Source organism: Pelmatolapia mariae, linkage group LG9, assembly GCF_036321145.2.
Source record: "Pelmatolapia mariae isolate MD_Pm_ZW linkage group LG9, Pm_UMD_F_2, whole genome shotgun sequence".
NCBI classification, from domain to species: domain Eukaryota; kingdom Metazoa; phylum Chordata; class Actinopteri; order Cichliformes; family Cichlidae; genus Pelmatolapia; species Pelmatolapia mariae.
This window is the reverse complement of record NC_086235.1, coordinates 13,084,919-13,100,554: the sequence shown is the minus strand read 5'-3', so window position 1 is coordinate 13,100,554 and position 15,636 is coordinate 13,084,919. Positions and strand designations below refer to the sequence as shown.

Sequence of the window (15,636 nt, the reverse complement as noted above, 5' to 3'; positions counted from 1 at the left end):
GTGCTGTTTGACGTGTTGTGGAAGCCAACCTCTGTTGTTCTGTGAACTGTATATAAAAGGTTTGTTCCTAGAGCTCACACACTCAGTTTCTCCCAGCCTCGGACCTTCACCTGACATTCGCACACAGCTCAGGTAAGATCTTAAATGACTTTGTTTTTTTAACACAAAAAGCACCAAACTCAATTGAAAATTTGTGCTGTTTTAGCAATGTTGATATTTTTAAACACCGCTTTCTGTAATACTAAGTCCAGCATTAATTTTCACTCATTTTTATCATTTTTTGTGTTATCCTAAATCAGAATGTATTCTGATATCTTTACAGATTGCATTTACCATATGCTTATTGTCCGTATTAACATATATATTTTTAATGATTATGACATGGTGCTGAACACATGCTTGGCCTGTGTCTCACAGAAAGCATTTGTGAAACCAGGAAAACAGGTGTGACAATATTTGCTACAATAGTTAACCCTCACAGGAATGCAAAACTTTGTTCTGTCATTTTCTTCTATCTAATTAAATAAATCCATGACCTTCTAACCAACCATTTCACAACTAAATGGGGAACTTGCTTCAAATCTTAAGAGTGAGGGAAAAAATGTATTGTATTTAGTTTCTGTACCTTTCAGTATAAAAGGTGATGACATTTTTCAACTTTAGAAATAGAGATAGAGTGAAACACACTCTCTACATACACTCCGCTGTATTAAAAAGGCTGGATGAACTGAGACAGGTATAACTGCTGCATAACATAACTTCTGCAATCCCCCCTTTATCTTCTACAGGAACCATGTCTGCTGTCTACCTTCTTCTCCTGCTGGTCCCCGCGATCTCAGCTCAGACCTTTCACTGGGGTGCCTGTCCTATTCCAGAGGTGCAATCTAACTTCACCCTTCAACCGGTGAGCAAAGAGATATATGCATCCAGAGTAAACATTTTTTAGTGCAGAACTCATGGCTGGGTGTTTTTTTGTTACAGTACATGGGTATGTGGTATGAGATTGAAAAGCTGCCTGATATTTTTGGAAGAGGACAGTGCATCAGGGAGGAAAACACCATGATGGAAGATGGGACCGTTCAAGTGTCGTACTCACAGGTGTGGGACCCCCAGAACCAGTAAGTACTGAAGGATCAGGTCGATGGATTGATGACTGGAATATAGGTTAGATGGACTGATACTATTCATTTGTCAGTAGAGTTAGATGAGCTTAGCATAAAGGAGAATAATGCAGGGAAAAGCTAGTATAGATATAAAAAATCCTTTTAACTATAACAACAAAGAAAAAAAGTCTAGTTTCTTACAGTAGCGTTAATGTTGTTGAAGCAATTGGCCGCTGGTAATAGATGGTTAGTAATGGATGTGTTTGTCTGCAGGGTGAAACCTTGAACTTTACTTCTAGTGACATTTCTTTGGATTTATTCTGGGTGTTGATTAAATGTTTGCACAAGTATTTTTCTTCTGAAGAGCTGGGTTGAGTAAGAAAAAAATGTGATGCAATCTATGTTGACAAAAGGTTTAGTGGTGACACACCTCAACTGAAGTTTTTTTGATTAGGAGCAAATGCACTAGAGACAGACCTTGGTATGATAAGAGATATGACACAATGGATAGATTGATGAAATCGCATATTTGTCTCTCTCAGTCAGGGTAAAAGGTGGTACCTGGAAGGGACAGCCAAGGTTATAGACCCACAAGAACCAGCCAAGCTTGGAGTCAACTTCTTGTCTTGTAGGTACCTCTTTTATCATCTATATATGTATATATATTGTTTTAACTGTTACAACACTCCTTTTAACATTTTATTTCTGTTTCTGATCTTTATTCCCAGTTCTTCCTTACACCCCATACTGGGTTCTGTCAACCGACTACACCAACTATAGCATTGTGTACTCCTGCAAAAATGTCTTTGGGATCTTCTACTTTGATTTCGCCTGGATTCTTGCACGGTCACCCTCTTTGCCTCCACAGATGGTGGATCAGGCCAAACGGATACTGATCAGCGGGGGGATCGACATTTCCAATATGACTCCCACAGATCAGAGCTGTAGCGTTTAGCAAGAACTGGCAGAGATGTTCAGTTATTGTAGAGGGTTTTTTCCTTGATTACCTACGCCTGTAACTTTTTACATGAGCCATTGTTTTTAAAAAGTACATTATTTTTGTGTTTTAATATGTTTTGCAATTAAATGATCATCTCATTCAGCAAACGTTATTTCCATCATGATTCATCTTCATGTCACGGTTCTTCAAATCAAAGTGCTGTCATACAGACATGAACACAGAAATGGTTTGAACTCTGTGTGAGCCGCCTGATAATTGGAAACTATTCAGTAAAAGCTGTCCTATTTTTAAAGGTTTTGGATTTAATCAACTAAGCAGTGTTTGCATATCCTTGATTGCATGTAATAATCCATGAAACATGCTGTACTTGGTGTAGGAAAAACTTTGCTAAGATTCTGCTGACATTAAAGATGAACTGATTAAACACTGGCTTGGCTTACATTCATTATAACTGTCGTTAAATGAAGAAAATGCTATACGATCCTGACCCACAGTGAAATAATAGAGGGGCATTTTATTTTTAATAAAGAAAAAGTATTTGCAATTTCACTGTAATAAAGTGGAAGAAATATCACACATAAATCATCTTTGTTCCTAGCCTCAAATCACGATAAAGCGGTACAACTGAAGAGCCATCAGTACTGATTTTTCAGCTAGTTATTTTATCTGTAAACCATTTAAAGGTGATGAAGAATAATATCATTTAAATAATTTCCCTCATTCCAAGGTGGTATCTTCAGGTGTATGACAAACAATTCAAATGAAAATGATAAAGAAATAAATCAGAGCTTAATTCGGAGATGAACCCAGCATTAACACAGTGGTTCCTGAATGAATAACGACATTCATCCTTTCTCACAGTGGCAGCACTTTCACCATACAGGAATGTGCGCATGATTACAATTAGTTAAACAGATGTCCTTATGCCGTCCGAGCGACGTAATGCGAAGGCTGACCTGTGTTTGTCTGGAGAGCTCAGACAGTGACCGAGAGCTCAGCCTCTAACTTCCACCTGACATCTGTACAGAGCTCAGGTAAGAACGCGTTAATAACTTTAATAAAATGGAAATACAACAAACATCTTGAGCATAAAGATTTATGTTTTAATACCCATAGTGTATCTTTTTACTGAAATTCTAAGTATATTATTAATGCAGCTCTTGCATTATTGCTACTGAAAATATACACTCCTGCAATAGCTCTTGTCTAATGTAACTTCTACCCTAATCTCCTGAAGGAACAATGTCTGGTGTGTGCTTTCTCCTTCTGATGCTCCCTCTGCTATCAGCTCAGACTTATCACTGGGGTCCCTGTCCTACTCCGAAGGTGCAGCCCAACTTTAACCTTCAGCAGGTGAGTACAAACTAAGACATACACTCCTATAATGGCTTTCCATCACCACCTTTCAGTGAAATCAATTAAAAAAATTTGTAACATATAAAGACCTCCTAAATATAAAGGCTCCTAAATATATATATATTTAGCTGAGCTACTGGGACCTTATAACTACAGTCGTCCTCTCTGATCATCCGATTGGGGTCTTTTACACCCTCTCACACACCCTCTTCTTTTAAATCTAGAGGCTATTGCAATTCTAAACATTGGATCAGCCTTAGCCTACTGAAAATTAATTTCTATAGGTTAGCATTTCCTCAAACTTTTTCCCAATATTTTTTGGCTTTTGTTCTTCTAATATGTATTTATGTGAGTGCGTATGCAAGAATGAGTGTAAGACCACATGTCTGACCGTGTTTTTTGTGTGCTTGAATATGTACACCTATCTTCAGTGTGTGGTTTTATGCAAACTGTGAAGCATTTTCTGTGTTTTATTTAATGATATACAAATGAAATAATTATAATTATTAAACAAAGAGTTGCACAGATCTAATGACTTGCCTATGGTTGTTACAGTACCTGGGTAAATGGTATGAGATTGAGAAGCTGCCTGCTCCCTTTGCAAGAGGAAAGTGCATTGAGATAAACTACTCCATTAGGAGAGATGGGACCATCCAGCTGTTGACCTCGCAGATCTAGTAAGTACTATAGTAAAGGATTTTTATTGTTGGTTCGCTTGACACCACATTTCTCTGCAACTTCCATTTTTCTTTTAGCATATACTCTTTTGAAGGAATATTGATACCACTGAAACGCTTGATATCACTCTCATTTGTATGGTTGATATGATGCTGGAGACAAAAAGTAATTCTACTGTTTCTGGCATAAAAACTGTTGTCTGTGTACAGAATCAGAAAGAATGCTTTGTTTCAAAACTCATTGCAATAAAAATCATGTTCTACTCTATGTGTGAAATATGTCTGAATATAGTCCCAGATTCAAAAAAGTAAACGGCGTAAAAGTGCTTTAAATCTAAATCCTTTGTTATGGTCAGCAATGGGCAACTCCTCTTGTTTGAAAAAAGATTCTTGTTTGAATTAACGTTGCACAGGACTTTATTAGTTCGCCATGTTGCCACAGTGACAGGCTGGATGGTTGGAAGCTTGTCCCAGGGTAAACTTCTCCCAACTTTGATGCAAGTGATGAAAAAGACAACCAATAGGAGCACAGTATATTGGTGACTCACAGATGACAGGGTACAATATAAATTTGATGATTACTTTCAGAGATTACATCCATAGCCTGGAATGACAAACAGTTAACCATCGGCTTTAAGTGACAAGTGATGAAAAGGTAAGCCAACCCTGAAAAGGAATGGTATTTACATCAATGCACAAGTGGGTGTTAAACAGAGGCAAAAGGCATGTGATCAAACAAGTAAAACAAAGGTCATAAGGTCTAAGAGTCAAAGATTCCAGGGGAAAGGCAACTGCCATTTGGTTATAGGTATTATGACCAGGATGTTAAAAGCTAAAGATTCCACGAATAGTGAGTCTGTCTCAGTTTCTAGCTTGGTTAGGAAGATACATCTATGTTCAAATCAAAGGGCTTACAGCAGTAGCTCAAAGCACACCTCGGTCCAAGCCATGATGATGGGTGATTTGAGTTTTTTGTGAGTTTTTTTTAGACTCCTTCAGGGTGTGTATTGTATGATGAGCATAAAGTAATAAAGCTGACACTGACCATGGACAACTGACCTAAAGCTGATTGCCGGCACACCCTAGGTGGAGTTTGCCTACATAAGGGATTCTGTCTTTCTGATTCCTGCTGTTTTATAATTAGTTGAATTAATAGTTAGTCTGTTTGAAATCTTTGTTGACATATTTTTTCATCTCAGTAAAGATAAGAAGAGGCATGCAGAAGGGACAGGTGTAGTTCCAGACCCACGAGAACCGGCCAAACTGGGAGTCAGTTTCTCATATTGTAAGTACTTATTATCCTTATTTTATCAACTATTTGATGAAACATTGTAGCAGGATTCCTGCTTCACTGAGATCAAATTGTACTAAGTCTGGCGGTCCTTTGAAATTACATCTTGACATTTTTTCACTCAAACACCTTCTCTTGGCTATAATTTGGAGCTCTCCAGTACTTTAGTTGATGACAATATAGTGTGAGATTGTGAGTATATTGACAAGCTGATACAAGCATTTACCTTAAAGCACTGTGATACTGTACAGTTTTACTGTCATGGCTGTAGCCGGTCTCATTTATTGAACCCGTTGTATCATCATGTTGTTTTAAATTTGTAATTACCTTGACTAATTTATCAGTGGGCTGATTTTATCAACTCATATTACATATTTGCTGATCTATCGGTATCAGCATTTTAGCCAATAAAAGAAAAAGAAAAATTACACTAAACAAGAGACGGTAGAAACGCCCTTCAGACTTGCTATGAATGTAGATGTTGCTTATTTCTTCCACCAGAGGACACTATGCTACGTCCCTGTGTGAAACACATTCGAAAGCCACAAATAAATCAACCAGCAGATCAGAGCAGAGGCAAAGCATAAATAGTTCAATAAAAAAACTACACAAAATCTGTTTATGTTTCATTTGTCTGAGAAAAAGAAAACCAAAAGCAGATTTTTAAGTCACTAAAAATCATATATTATCATATATTACACATTTAAGTTGGATCAGTTTTATTCAGAAAATCAATATAAAGATTCTCCTTTGAAAAATTTTGTTGTTTTTTTATACTTTTTTTTTCTCTTTGTTCTCAGTCACTCCATATGTGCCATACTGGGTTCTGACTACTGACTACACCAGCTTGTCTGTCGTGTACTCCTGCACAGACATCCTTCGCATATTCCATTTCAACTACAGCTGGATTCTTGCCCGGTCGCCCTATCTGCCTCCAGAGACTGTGCATTACGCCAAACAGCTGCTAATTGATGAAGGAATCGACATTTTCAGGATGACACACACAGATCAGAACTGCAAAGATAAATAATAACCAATAGACACGTTCAGTTATACCTCTCTTATGAACTCATCCCATTTCAATATATCTGTTATGAACTGTTGCTGCCTTCTGAAAAGACATGTAAATTCTAAATAAAATGATCACTAAGTTGAAGTGTTAAAATTGTACAAAGGAGTTAAGTAACCGATTATTAATTATTTCAAGTAAATATATTATATATATATATATATATATATATATATATATGATTCTGAATTAGCTGATAATTTTAAAACAATATGAGGCTGGCAAGAAGACCTGAATGGTCGATGAAGACAAATATGAAGGAAAAAAAAAAAACAGCAGGACACTCAAACATAGAGAACAGTTGAGGAAAAGGTAAAAGGTAAAACAAAGACAAGAACATGAAAAAGTGCCTAAAAGACAAATAACTACAACACTGAGAAAAAAAGAGAGGAGATCATAGAAAGATGATATCATGATATACATTATCCTCTGAACTTCATGTTTGCATATTGACACTAGAATGGATCATTTTCCTTGGTGATGAAAAAAAGGTTCTGTATATATTACAGTTACTCTTTACAACCATCATTAATATATTGAACATTCTATTCTGATTCACACTGATTGGGGAAATGCAGTATTGTTAATTAATTTTTAGTTTTTAAGGGTTACCGCTGACATGATTTATATAAGGGGACATATATTACAGTTTTTCTCCATTGGTTTGGCTCATTTCTTGAAACAGAAATTACATTCTCAAAACTCTAAGATCATTTGGCAAAACACTCTTACAGTTTAGCACAACACTATAGCTCACCTGCAAAAGCTCATATCTCTTCCAAAACTGTTCACTCAGGCTTCAATCTAAATCCCTTTCTCATCTAAACAGTCAGTGTCTCCAAAATGGCAAAGATCCTTCTCAATAGCTTTGGCTCATTTCTCGACACAGATCGGACATTCTCATCATTCTTGGTGCTTTTGTCAAAATAAACCTGGATGGTTGATCACAACAACATGGTCCACCTGCAAAAGCTCATATCTCTCCTAAAACAGTTCACTCATGTGTCAAAACTACATTTCTTGCTAATCTGAATAGTCAGTGCCCCCAAAATGCATCGTCCCTTTGGCATTGTGTGAGTACTGCCATACAAAATGTTTAGATGTTTTGTCACCATGGCAGAGGACCAACAATATACAACAGAAAAGAGTAGCCTCCAAGGTTTGACATCACAGATTGCACTCACACTACCAAGGAAATTATAACCATTTTATATTCACACGCAAAGAAAGTTTCATACATATGTAAAAAGAAAATGTACATTACAGTAGTAAATTGTATGAACACAAAATCAAAAATCAAGGACTTATTCAGTGGTCGCTGTACTCATTCTCCCTCTCTTGTCCACTGTCTTCACCCTCCTGATTATTTACACGCTGTTGTCCGTCTGGCCACAGATTCTTGTCCACATCACAGCGGATACTTTCTCTTGCGATGCAACGAGGGAAGAAACGGCGTGCATGCCGCAACCATCCCCTGCATTGATCTCCTGTAATGTCGTCACACGCTGTGTCCATAGCATGGAGCAGGGACGGCTGATCCTGAGCATGATGCTCATACACTCTCCACCTCCAAGCAGAGAAAAACTCCTCTATCGGATTGAGGAAAGGAGTGTAAGGTGGTAGGAACCCCATGACCATCCTTGGATGCGTTGCAAACCAGCCCCTAATGAGTGGGCTATGGTGGAAATTGACATTGTCCCACACAATTACATAAATGGGTAGGTGAGGCCCTATGAGACCTCTCTCATTTTCAGGGATAAAATCGGTGTAAAGGCGATCCAAGAAGATGAGGAGCTTGTGTGTGTTGTATGGGCCAAGACTGGGGATGTGAGTGGCCACACCATTCTCAGAAATGGCAGCACACATAGTTATATTGCCCCCTCGCTGACCTGGGACATCCACTGTGGCCCGGTGGCCAATAATATTACAGCCACGTCTTCGGCCCTTGGCCAGGTTGAAGCCAGCTTCATCCACGAACACCAGGATGTGAGGGGTCTCATGTCCTTCCAATGCCATTATTCTCTAAAATAGAGTGAAGAACATAAAATCAGTCATACAGAAGAGTAATATACTACAGTTAGACAATTACATGTTCCCCCCCACAGGTTCAATATACTACAGGCCACTACTCCAGTGGTTCTAAACTAGTGATAGGCCTATGAGGAAGTACTGCAGGGGTATATGATAGAAAGGGGAGTGAGAAATACTGATGACTCACTGAGATGTTACAGTAAAACCTACAGTATTAGACAGATTTGATTGGGAGACAACAAAATAAGGATTATAATGAGAATTGTATCATACAGTAAACTGCAGTTTTCTGTTGAAATTGTTGAAGTCAGATGCAGCAAATACTGATTCTGAAATCAGGTAAAGGAGGTATTGAAACCAAATAAGTGAACTACTGCTTACTGTAATCACAGGTAAGGTTATAATGAGAGACAACCAGTAACTGACTTACATTTACATACTGGTAGCACAGCTCCTTCACTCTGTCAGAGTTCCTCTCAAATGGTACGCTGTAGATTTGTTTCATTGTCATCTGATGCTCCTTCAAAACCCGGTCTATTGTGGAGATGCTTATTGTGTTTATATTCTGGAATATATGATTGTCCTGAAGGATGGCATCACGGATCTCTCTCAATGTGATGGCATTATTTGCCATCACCATGTTACAAATCTCTCTTTCCTGTTGTTCATTGAGCAGTTTTCCTCTGCCACCCACGCGAGGTTGTCGTCCAATCCTACACATAGAACAGAATACAGTAAGTTACCAGTGTAATTGTATTATTGTTTTACTCACAGTAACTTCACCACAATCCTAATGCAATATTGCACAGTGACTGGAATACTACTCTAAACTGTATGAATTATGTAATTCCATAGTTTACAGTAATTTGTTCAATATCTTTCTTGTCATATTTAGTATCACAACATTCCACTAGTCCTCTCCACCTGCTAGTATAGACCTACTACTGTAGGCAGATGCACACAAAATCTCTACAGTAAGTTATACATTTTTTGCCTCACGCACAGTGCCCTGTTCTATACAACATATAATTCCATCATAGATTACATAGAGTACATACCTGTTTTCCCTGTGAAAGGTTTGGATGATGGAGGAGACTGTAGAGCGAGGCACATTAGGCTGCACTCGACGACCTGCCTCTGCCATTGTGAGGCCATGGTTTATGACATGGTCTATATTTGTGGCCCGAATTTCATTCGGGACAGCACAGTGTCTTCACGCACCTTGGCCTCTTCCCCCTATTCCTCCACCACGCATTCTCAGTCCTCTTCTTCTTCTTCTTCTTCTTCTTCCTCCTCCTCCTCTTCCTTGAGGGAGAACTTCCCCTTGTCCGTTTGCTTGGCCTTGTCTATCCATGTTCAGAGATCGGACTGGCTCTGGTCAAGCTCTATATATCTGTGTTTGGCAGCACACAATCATGGAACACACCTGTGTGTGACACTCCCCCTTCGTTAGTCTAGTTTCACCTGACTGTCAATGACTGTCATCAATTTATCAAATATTCAAAGAAATTCATATATGGTATTCATGGTATTATGTTCTTGACCGATTTTGACAATTGAACAGACAGTTGTGAATGCGAGCACTTATACAATGAAATCATGCTGACATGTTTTGGAGAGAATGATCATTAGACTGAGAATCAACTAATCAGTTTAGATCTACAAGATCTATTCATTTGGAAAATGTGCTAAATGTGGGCTAACTGTATAACTGTAGGCTACTTGTACTTAATCATTTGCAAAGATGCACTGAGACAATTGAGACATGTACTAAGGCATTTGCCATTTGATAAAATGAATGAGAAATGTCATTCTGTTGTGAACATTTGCCAAGAGGTTTGGAGGTTTGTCCATGTTATTTTGAGAATGTCATTTCTGTTTCAAGAAATGAGCCAAACCAATGGAGAAAAACTGTATAAGGGGGAAAGTATCACTTTTATATAGTCGACAGATTATTCTTGCAGCACAGTGATGCAGTGGTTTCTTTGTGGCATGAAAACATCACAAAGATGTTGCTTTGTAGACATTTTAAATGAATGTGCATGTGAATGCCTGCCTGTTTCTCTGTGTCAGTCCTGGGATTGAGTGGCAACCAGAACTAGCCAACTCTGAACTGGCAGCTGAGAAATGGACTGATAATTGTTTCTGGAGCAGTGAAGAAGGCACCAGACGCATAGCTTGTGGGGCTGTGAGGATGTCATTTCATTTTAATGGTGACATCTTTATTTGTAAAGTTTAAGAATGTGGAACCAGCAAATATTTGGCTTCATCCTTACAAATGTGACTAAAATAAAATAAAAAATGTTTGCAGATCACCAGTTCATTGACTATTTATACAGGGAACTAAATATTTATTATGGGGAACTAAATGTTACTGCTCTACTAAACAGAGTCAGGAGAGATTTACACTTGTAGCCATACATGCTGCTTTTTCTCTTTCCCAGTTTTTGTTTGGGTGTTTTAATCAGAATTTACACCTCAGTTTACATTACAGTTGCTGCAGTAGGTTTTGTTGGGGTAAAATGTTTATCTGTTTATCAAAAAATGCTTGTCTGTTTATTTCTATAAACAAAGAATAAACATTTAAAAATAATAAAAGCCATTCAGCTCAGCTCTACTTTATCAGAAGTAAAACAGTTTTACACCATTAACTATTAGACTCGATCAGTAGCAGGATAGACAGTGGTGGTCCAGAAGGACCAACTAGCTACTGTTTGCAATTTTTTACTTTCCTCCCAAATTAAACAGCTATAAATGAGACTAAAATGCTAAACAAATCAAACTTCTTCTTCTTTTTCCTTTTTTTAGTAGGTGCGATGTGTACACAACTGAGAGAAATATTTGTGAAATATGAGGACAGCTCCCCTCTGAGTACACAGGGTACAGTATAATCTGGGAAAAGCCTGGCGGGGTTATGTGCTTGCATGTGTGTGTTTGCTTAAGTGTGTGTTTGGAGGTCGGCTGCCTCTTCCTCCACTGAGCCCCTCACACCACAGACCTCAGTGAACCAGCAGAAGATCAGCAGCATCTCTTTGCACGGCTTCACAGACTATTCACAGGTAAACAGCTGCAGAGTTTGATTCTGGTTTCTGAAGATTTCTAGTATATATCTAAGATATTGTGAATAGTTTGACATATTATTCACTTTATTTATTGTTTAAGAGATTTCACTTTTGCAACATAGACAAAAAAAAAACCCTACAGCATTGTTGGGTGTTTTCTTCATTTAGGAGGGAGACATGAAGCTGCTGGTGTTGCTCGGTATTGTCTTCTGCCTCTTTGCCTGTCATCTCAGTGGTGAGTTTTTCTTTTTTTAATCCACAGAAAATATGTTACCTTGAATTCAAGAGTTGGTGTGTTGTAGCTAAAGTTGAGTTTATTCATGCAGTGCAAACATTAATAAGTTTTAAGACTAAGTTTGATATATGTACATGTAGAGATGTGGGTGAAAATAGCTGGAAATCATGTGATGTGACAGTGCTGTTGGAGAGGATTTGTTTTGTGTACAAAGAGGACTCTGACTGAGTCTCCATGATGAATTCCTTCTGGTTTAGTCTGTTCGTGCGTGTGTGTGTGAATAGTTAACAATAATATTTGAGGAGGGAGCAGGTATTTGTAGTCCCCTGGGAAAAAGCTCTCTTTTCCAGAACTGAATCCCATCTTTGTGCTGAGAGAACCAAGGAATGCTTGAAATGTTAACTTTTTTCCCCCTTCTCCCCCTTCTCCCTTCCCCCCTTCCTCCTCCATCTCCTCATTGCAGAGGCCAGGATCATCCCAGAAGGAGGTAACTTTTAAAATTTCTTTTAGACGTCTTCAGACATATAAAAAAGCTCAATGAACTTTGCATACATGCTGTACATCAGAAGTAGACAAATGCGGCCGGTGAATCAAACCCTGCATTCTCTCTAAAATATTATTATTTTTATTATTATTATTTTTAATCTGCATCAAAACATTTCTATAACTTTTCATGACTCTTCGGTAGATAAAATTACAAGTACATGGCATATAATGTTTACAAATAGGAAAATGAACTGCTACATTTTTTATTTCAAATAAATATTGGGAAGCATTGTCATCCATAAATTAGTCAATGTTTTTTGGTCAAATGAGTCATGTGGACTCAACACCAGGTTCATCAGGAGGGTTATTTGAAGACATTCAGTTTTTTTCCACAGACTTTTATAGCACTGAACTCGACTCAAAGCAACTATGTTAACAGGGAGCATTTGCACAAAGGAAAGCCATTCGTGTATATTTGAATTTCCTCCCCACACACTGTTGTCGGAATACAAGAATACAAAGGAGAAAGGGCACGTTAGCTATGCTTGTCCTTAAATACTGACTCACATGACGGATGCTAATTCATTATTTTCTCACATGTAGGCTCCAACAGTTGTGAGTGACCTCTGAGACTCTTGTGACCCTACCTAGGAAAATAATTTCTCCACATTGATATAAGCCTTGCTTATAAATGAGTGGATGGGGTGGTAACAGTCTTCAAATAGAATCTTAGAGCAACTTTAATAAACTAGAACACTTTTAATGCTAAAAAAATCAGGATGCACAGATAGAGGTACTTATTTAGAAATAAGACTCCACCTCCCTGGGAACACCCAGGCCCTCCAAAGTGTGGAGGCCTATCTCCCCTCACCACACTCCCTGCCGGTAACTGATGCACTCAGGGGTCGGTGCATTGGTGGTTCTTGGTGTCCGGGGCTGGGCGCTCAGGTATACACCAGCTCACTCCCGGTGGCTACTTGGTGGGGCCTGGTGCCTGTCGCTCGGTCAGGCCTCTTCCGGGGCAAAGGGGGCCCTCGAACCTCCGACCTCGGGGCCTGCAGCTCGGTTCACTCTGGCACAGCTGGCTGCCGGCAGAGCCGGCGGGCGCGCCAGTGCAGCCCCCTCTGGCTTCTGCTCCGTGGCTACTGGGTGACCCCTCGTCTGGGGATCTCCTCAGCCCTTCCCAGGAGGGTGGCACGGATGCCCCTCCGGTGGTACTCCTTGGGCTCTCGCACTCTGGGGTCCCTGGATGTCTGGAGCCTGGATCTCCTCCATGCCTGCTTCATGCCCTGGGGGACGGGGCTATGGCCCTCCACACCCTCTAGCAGACCGTTACATGGGGAAACCTTCTGTATACAAGCGCGCTGATCCACACGGGTGTGCACATGGGTGTTCACTGTTCGTAGACATAAACTACACCTTTCTTAGCTGCTACTTCAAAGCACATTGTGCGCTGTCTGTGCTGCACAACAACATTCAATATTTAGTATTTATTGCTGTTTACACTTAGCTAGATTAACATGATGGTGTTGTGTTTAGTATGTTGCTTTGTTTTTTTTTTTGCTTGTTTTCTATTCTTTTTCTCTCAACAGGTGATCCAGGAGATTTTTTTTTTCTCTTTGTCTTTGTAAGTGCCCTTTCTCACTGTCCCTCTTCCCTTCTGTTTTTCTTTTCCTTCCTCTCTTTCTTTCTCCCTTTCCTATCCCCCAATCATGTCTGTCTCATCTGTAACTACTGAAAATAAAATAAATAATAACAACAAAAGTTGATCAAATGGACCAATACGGCAATGCCATGATGATCCATTTGGCAAAATAAATCCATTTGGTATCCTTGTTGGTCTTCAGACAACAATTCTGACGGCTAAAGAACCAAATGGGACAGACAAAAAAAAGAAAAGAAATAAATACTAGAAAAAAATCATAATAGTTAATAATTTGGTCTTTTTAGCCTTTAAAAGGAGCGTTGATATGACACGCACATTTTTCTGTTTATAATAATCTCTTCAACTCATGACTTGTAGGAATTTATTCTACAAACTAACAATCAATTTTCATTTTAAACAGGCTTCTACCTGGACATCTGAATTAACATTTGCATTTAGCAGCAAGAGCAAATATGTGATTTTAAATGAAATAAAGATGTTTCTAATGAGCTAATGTTGGTTGTGTCTCTCTGAGAGTGGTTCTCTTTTAAACACCAGTTCTTCCTTCCCATTATCACCTGTTATTTTTGCTCAGAGGGGGTCATCTGATTGTTGGGGGTTTTGCTCTATTATTGTAGGGTTTTTTTTTTTTACTTTAAAATATGAGGCAACTATTGTTGTTATGATTTGCCTGTGTTTAGCTGTCAAAATAAAGCTTTTACACTTAGGATTACCTAATGCAATACCATTGTTCTGTGATTGAGTTGGGACAGCAAAAAAAAAAACCTTTGCTGATCTAAATACCTTGTGGAAATGAAAGGCATACAAAAGCATTGTAAGAGCCACATTTTCCATAGAATATGTTAAATAAGTCAACAAAGGCAATGCCTATGCAGGGCTGTGGTTCACTTTGTTCTCTGTAAAAAATAAATAGCCATTGCCTCTCTTCTCACTTTCATATGTTGGAAACGGTGCCTGTGATATATCAACTTTACAGTGAGAGTTAAAAACACCTGGTGCTTTTCTGAATGTGTGAATATGAACTACTACCAAAAACTATATTTACTGCAAAATATCATCAGTAAATCCCTTACATGATACTTTATGGTCTGTAACAGCATCTCACTGTTTGAGACTGGATGTACCCTGTCCTTTCTGACATGCCATGTGTCTTTCAGTGCCTTATGATGAACCACCAGCTGTTCCCTACTGGCCGTACACCACCTCTGACTTCTGGAACTACATTGAGTACTTCAGATCCATCGGAGCCTACAACTACATCAATGAGATGGCCCGGGCCTTCTTCGCCCACCAGCCCATAGGAGACACTCTAGGATATGAGACCAATGCAGGACATGAACACTAAGAGAGGTGCTAGACCCAAAAGAGAGAAAAAGTGAAAAGAGCATGACATGAAAAAAAAATGTTATCATGAGGGTTTATTAAAGGGAAATAAGGAAATTATTATAAATATGAAACAACAGGGGGATGTGAAAAGGAACACAGATTTTTTTAGTAGCTTAGTCACATATATACAATAGAATTAGAAATAAATAGCCCTCTTATTGTCATATAAAGTGCCACAAATAAATAAACAAACCATTCTTCAAATATGTAATGGAGTCTGAGAAATGATTTCTTTTAGTCTTTAGAGATCTTAAAAGTATTTTCTCTATACTATTGTTATTATTATTATTATTATTATTATTATTATTATCAT

The 15,636-nt window shown here is 38.6% G+C and overlaps 3 protein-coding genes across 3 annotated transcripts; all 3 read left to right on the top strand.

Moving 5' to 3' along the window:
- Positions 1 to 793: 793 nt before the first annotated feature.
- LOC134634119 (apolipoprotein D-like) lies at positions 794 to 2,058 on the top strand. Its single transcript, XM_063483185.1, has 4 exons — positions 794 to 904; positions 982 to 1,118; positions 1,646 to 1,731; positions 1,832 to 2,058. The coding sequence occupies exons 1-4, from the start codon at positions 794 to 796 to the stop codon at positions 2,056 to 2,058; spliced, it is 561 nt and encodes a 186-aa protein (XP_063339255.1).
- A 948-nt stretch (positions 2,059 to 3,006) lies between these two features.
- Positions 3,007 to 6,543, top strand: LOC134634547 (apolipoprotein D-like). The gene is made up of 5 exons (XM_063483810.1): positions 3,007 to 3,098; positions 3,302 to 3,417; positions 3,976 to 4,097; positions 5,297 to 5,382; positions 6,189 to 6,543. Exons 2-5 carry the CDS (start codon positions 3,307 to 3,309, stop codon positions 6,416 to 6,418), a joined length of 549 nt encoding a protein of 182 aa, XP_063339880.1. The 5' UTR covers positions 3,007 to 3,098; positions 3,302 to 3,306; the 3' UTR covers positions 6,419 to 6,543.
- A 4,877-nt stretch (positions 6,544 to 11,420) lies between these two features.
- Positions 11,421 to 15,529, top strand: otos (otospiralin). Its single transcript, XM_063483790.1, has 4 exons — positions 11,421 to 11,547; positions 11,719 to 11,785; positions 12,249 to 12,272; positions 15,095 to 15,529. Exons 2-4 carry the CDS (start codon positions 11,728 to 11,730, stop codon positions 15,280 to 15,282), a joined length of 270 nt encoding a protein of 89 aa, XP_063339860.1. The 5' UTR covers positions 11,421 to 11,547; positions 11,719 to 11,727; the 3' UTR covers positions 15,283 to 15,529.
- The last annotated feature ends 107 nt before the right edge of the window (positions 15,530 to 15,636 follow it).

What these genes read in the sequence shown, in the direction of transcription:
- otos (XM_063483790.1), top strand. Translation starts at nt 11,728, where the DNA reads ATGAAGCTGCTGGTGTTGCTCGGTATTGTCTTCTGCCTCTTTGCCTGT. An exon ending in CTTTGCCTGTCATCTCAGTG is followed by an intron (nt 11,786 to 12,248) that starts GTGAGTTTTTCT and finishes TCCTCATTGCAG; the next exon opens with AGGCCAGGATCATCCCAGAA. An exon ending in CAGGATCATCCCAGAAGGAG is followed by an intron (nt 12,273 to 15,094) that starts GTAACTTTTAAA and finishes TGTGTCTTTCAG; the next exon opens with TGCCTTATGATGAACCACCA.
- LOC134634547 (XM_063483810.1), top strand. Translation starts at nt 3,307, where the DNA reads ATGTCTGGTGTGTGCTTTCTCCTTCTGATGCTCCCTCTGCTATCAGCT. An exon ending in CCAACTTTAACCTTCAGCAG is followed by an intron (nt 3,418 to 3,975) that starts GTGAGTACAAAC and finishes TGGTTGTTACAG; the next exon opens with TACCTGGGTAAATGGTATGA. An exon ending in GGGAGTCAGTTTCTCATATT is followed by an intron (nt 5,383 to 6,188) that starts GTAAGTACTTAT and finishes CTTTGTTCTCAG; the next exon opens with TCACTCCATATGTGCCATAC.
- LOC134634119 (XM_063483185.1), top strand. Translation starts at nt 794, where the DNA reads ATGTCTGCTGTCTACCTTCTTCTCCTGCTGGTCCCCGCGATCTCAGCT. An exon ending in GTGTGGGACCCCCAGAACCA is followed by an intron (nt 1,119 to 1,645) that starts GTAAGTACTGAA and finishes TGTCTCTCTCAG; the next exon opens with TCAGGGTAAAAGGTGGTACC. An exon ending in TGGAGTCAACTTCTTGTCTT is followed by an intron (nt 1,732 to 1,831) that starts GTAGGTACCTCT and finishes CTTTATTCCCAG; the next exon opens with TTCTTCCTTACACCCCATAC.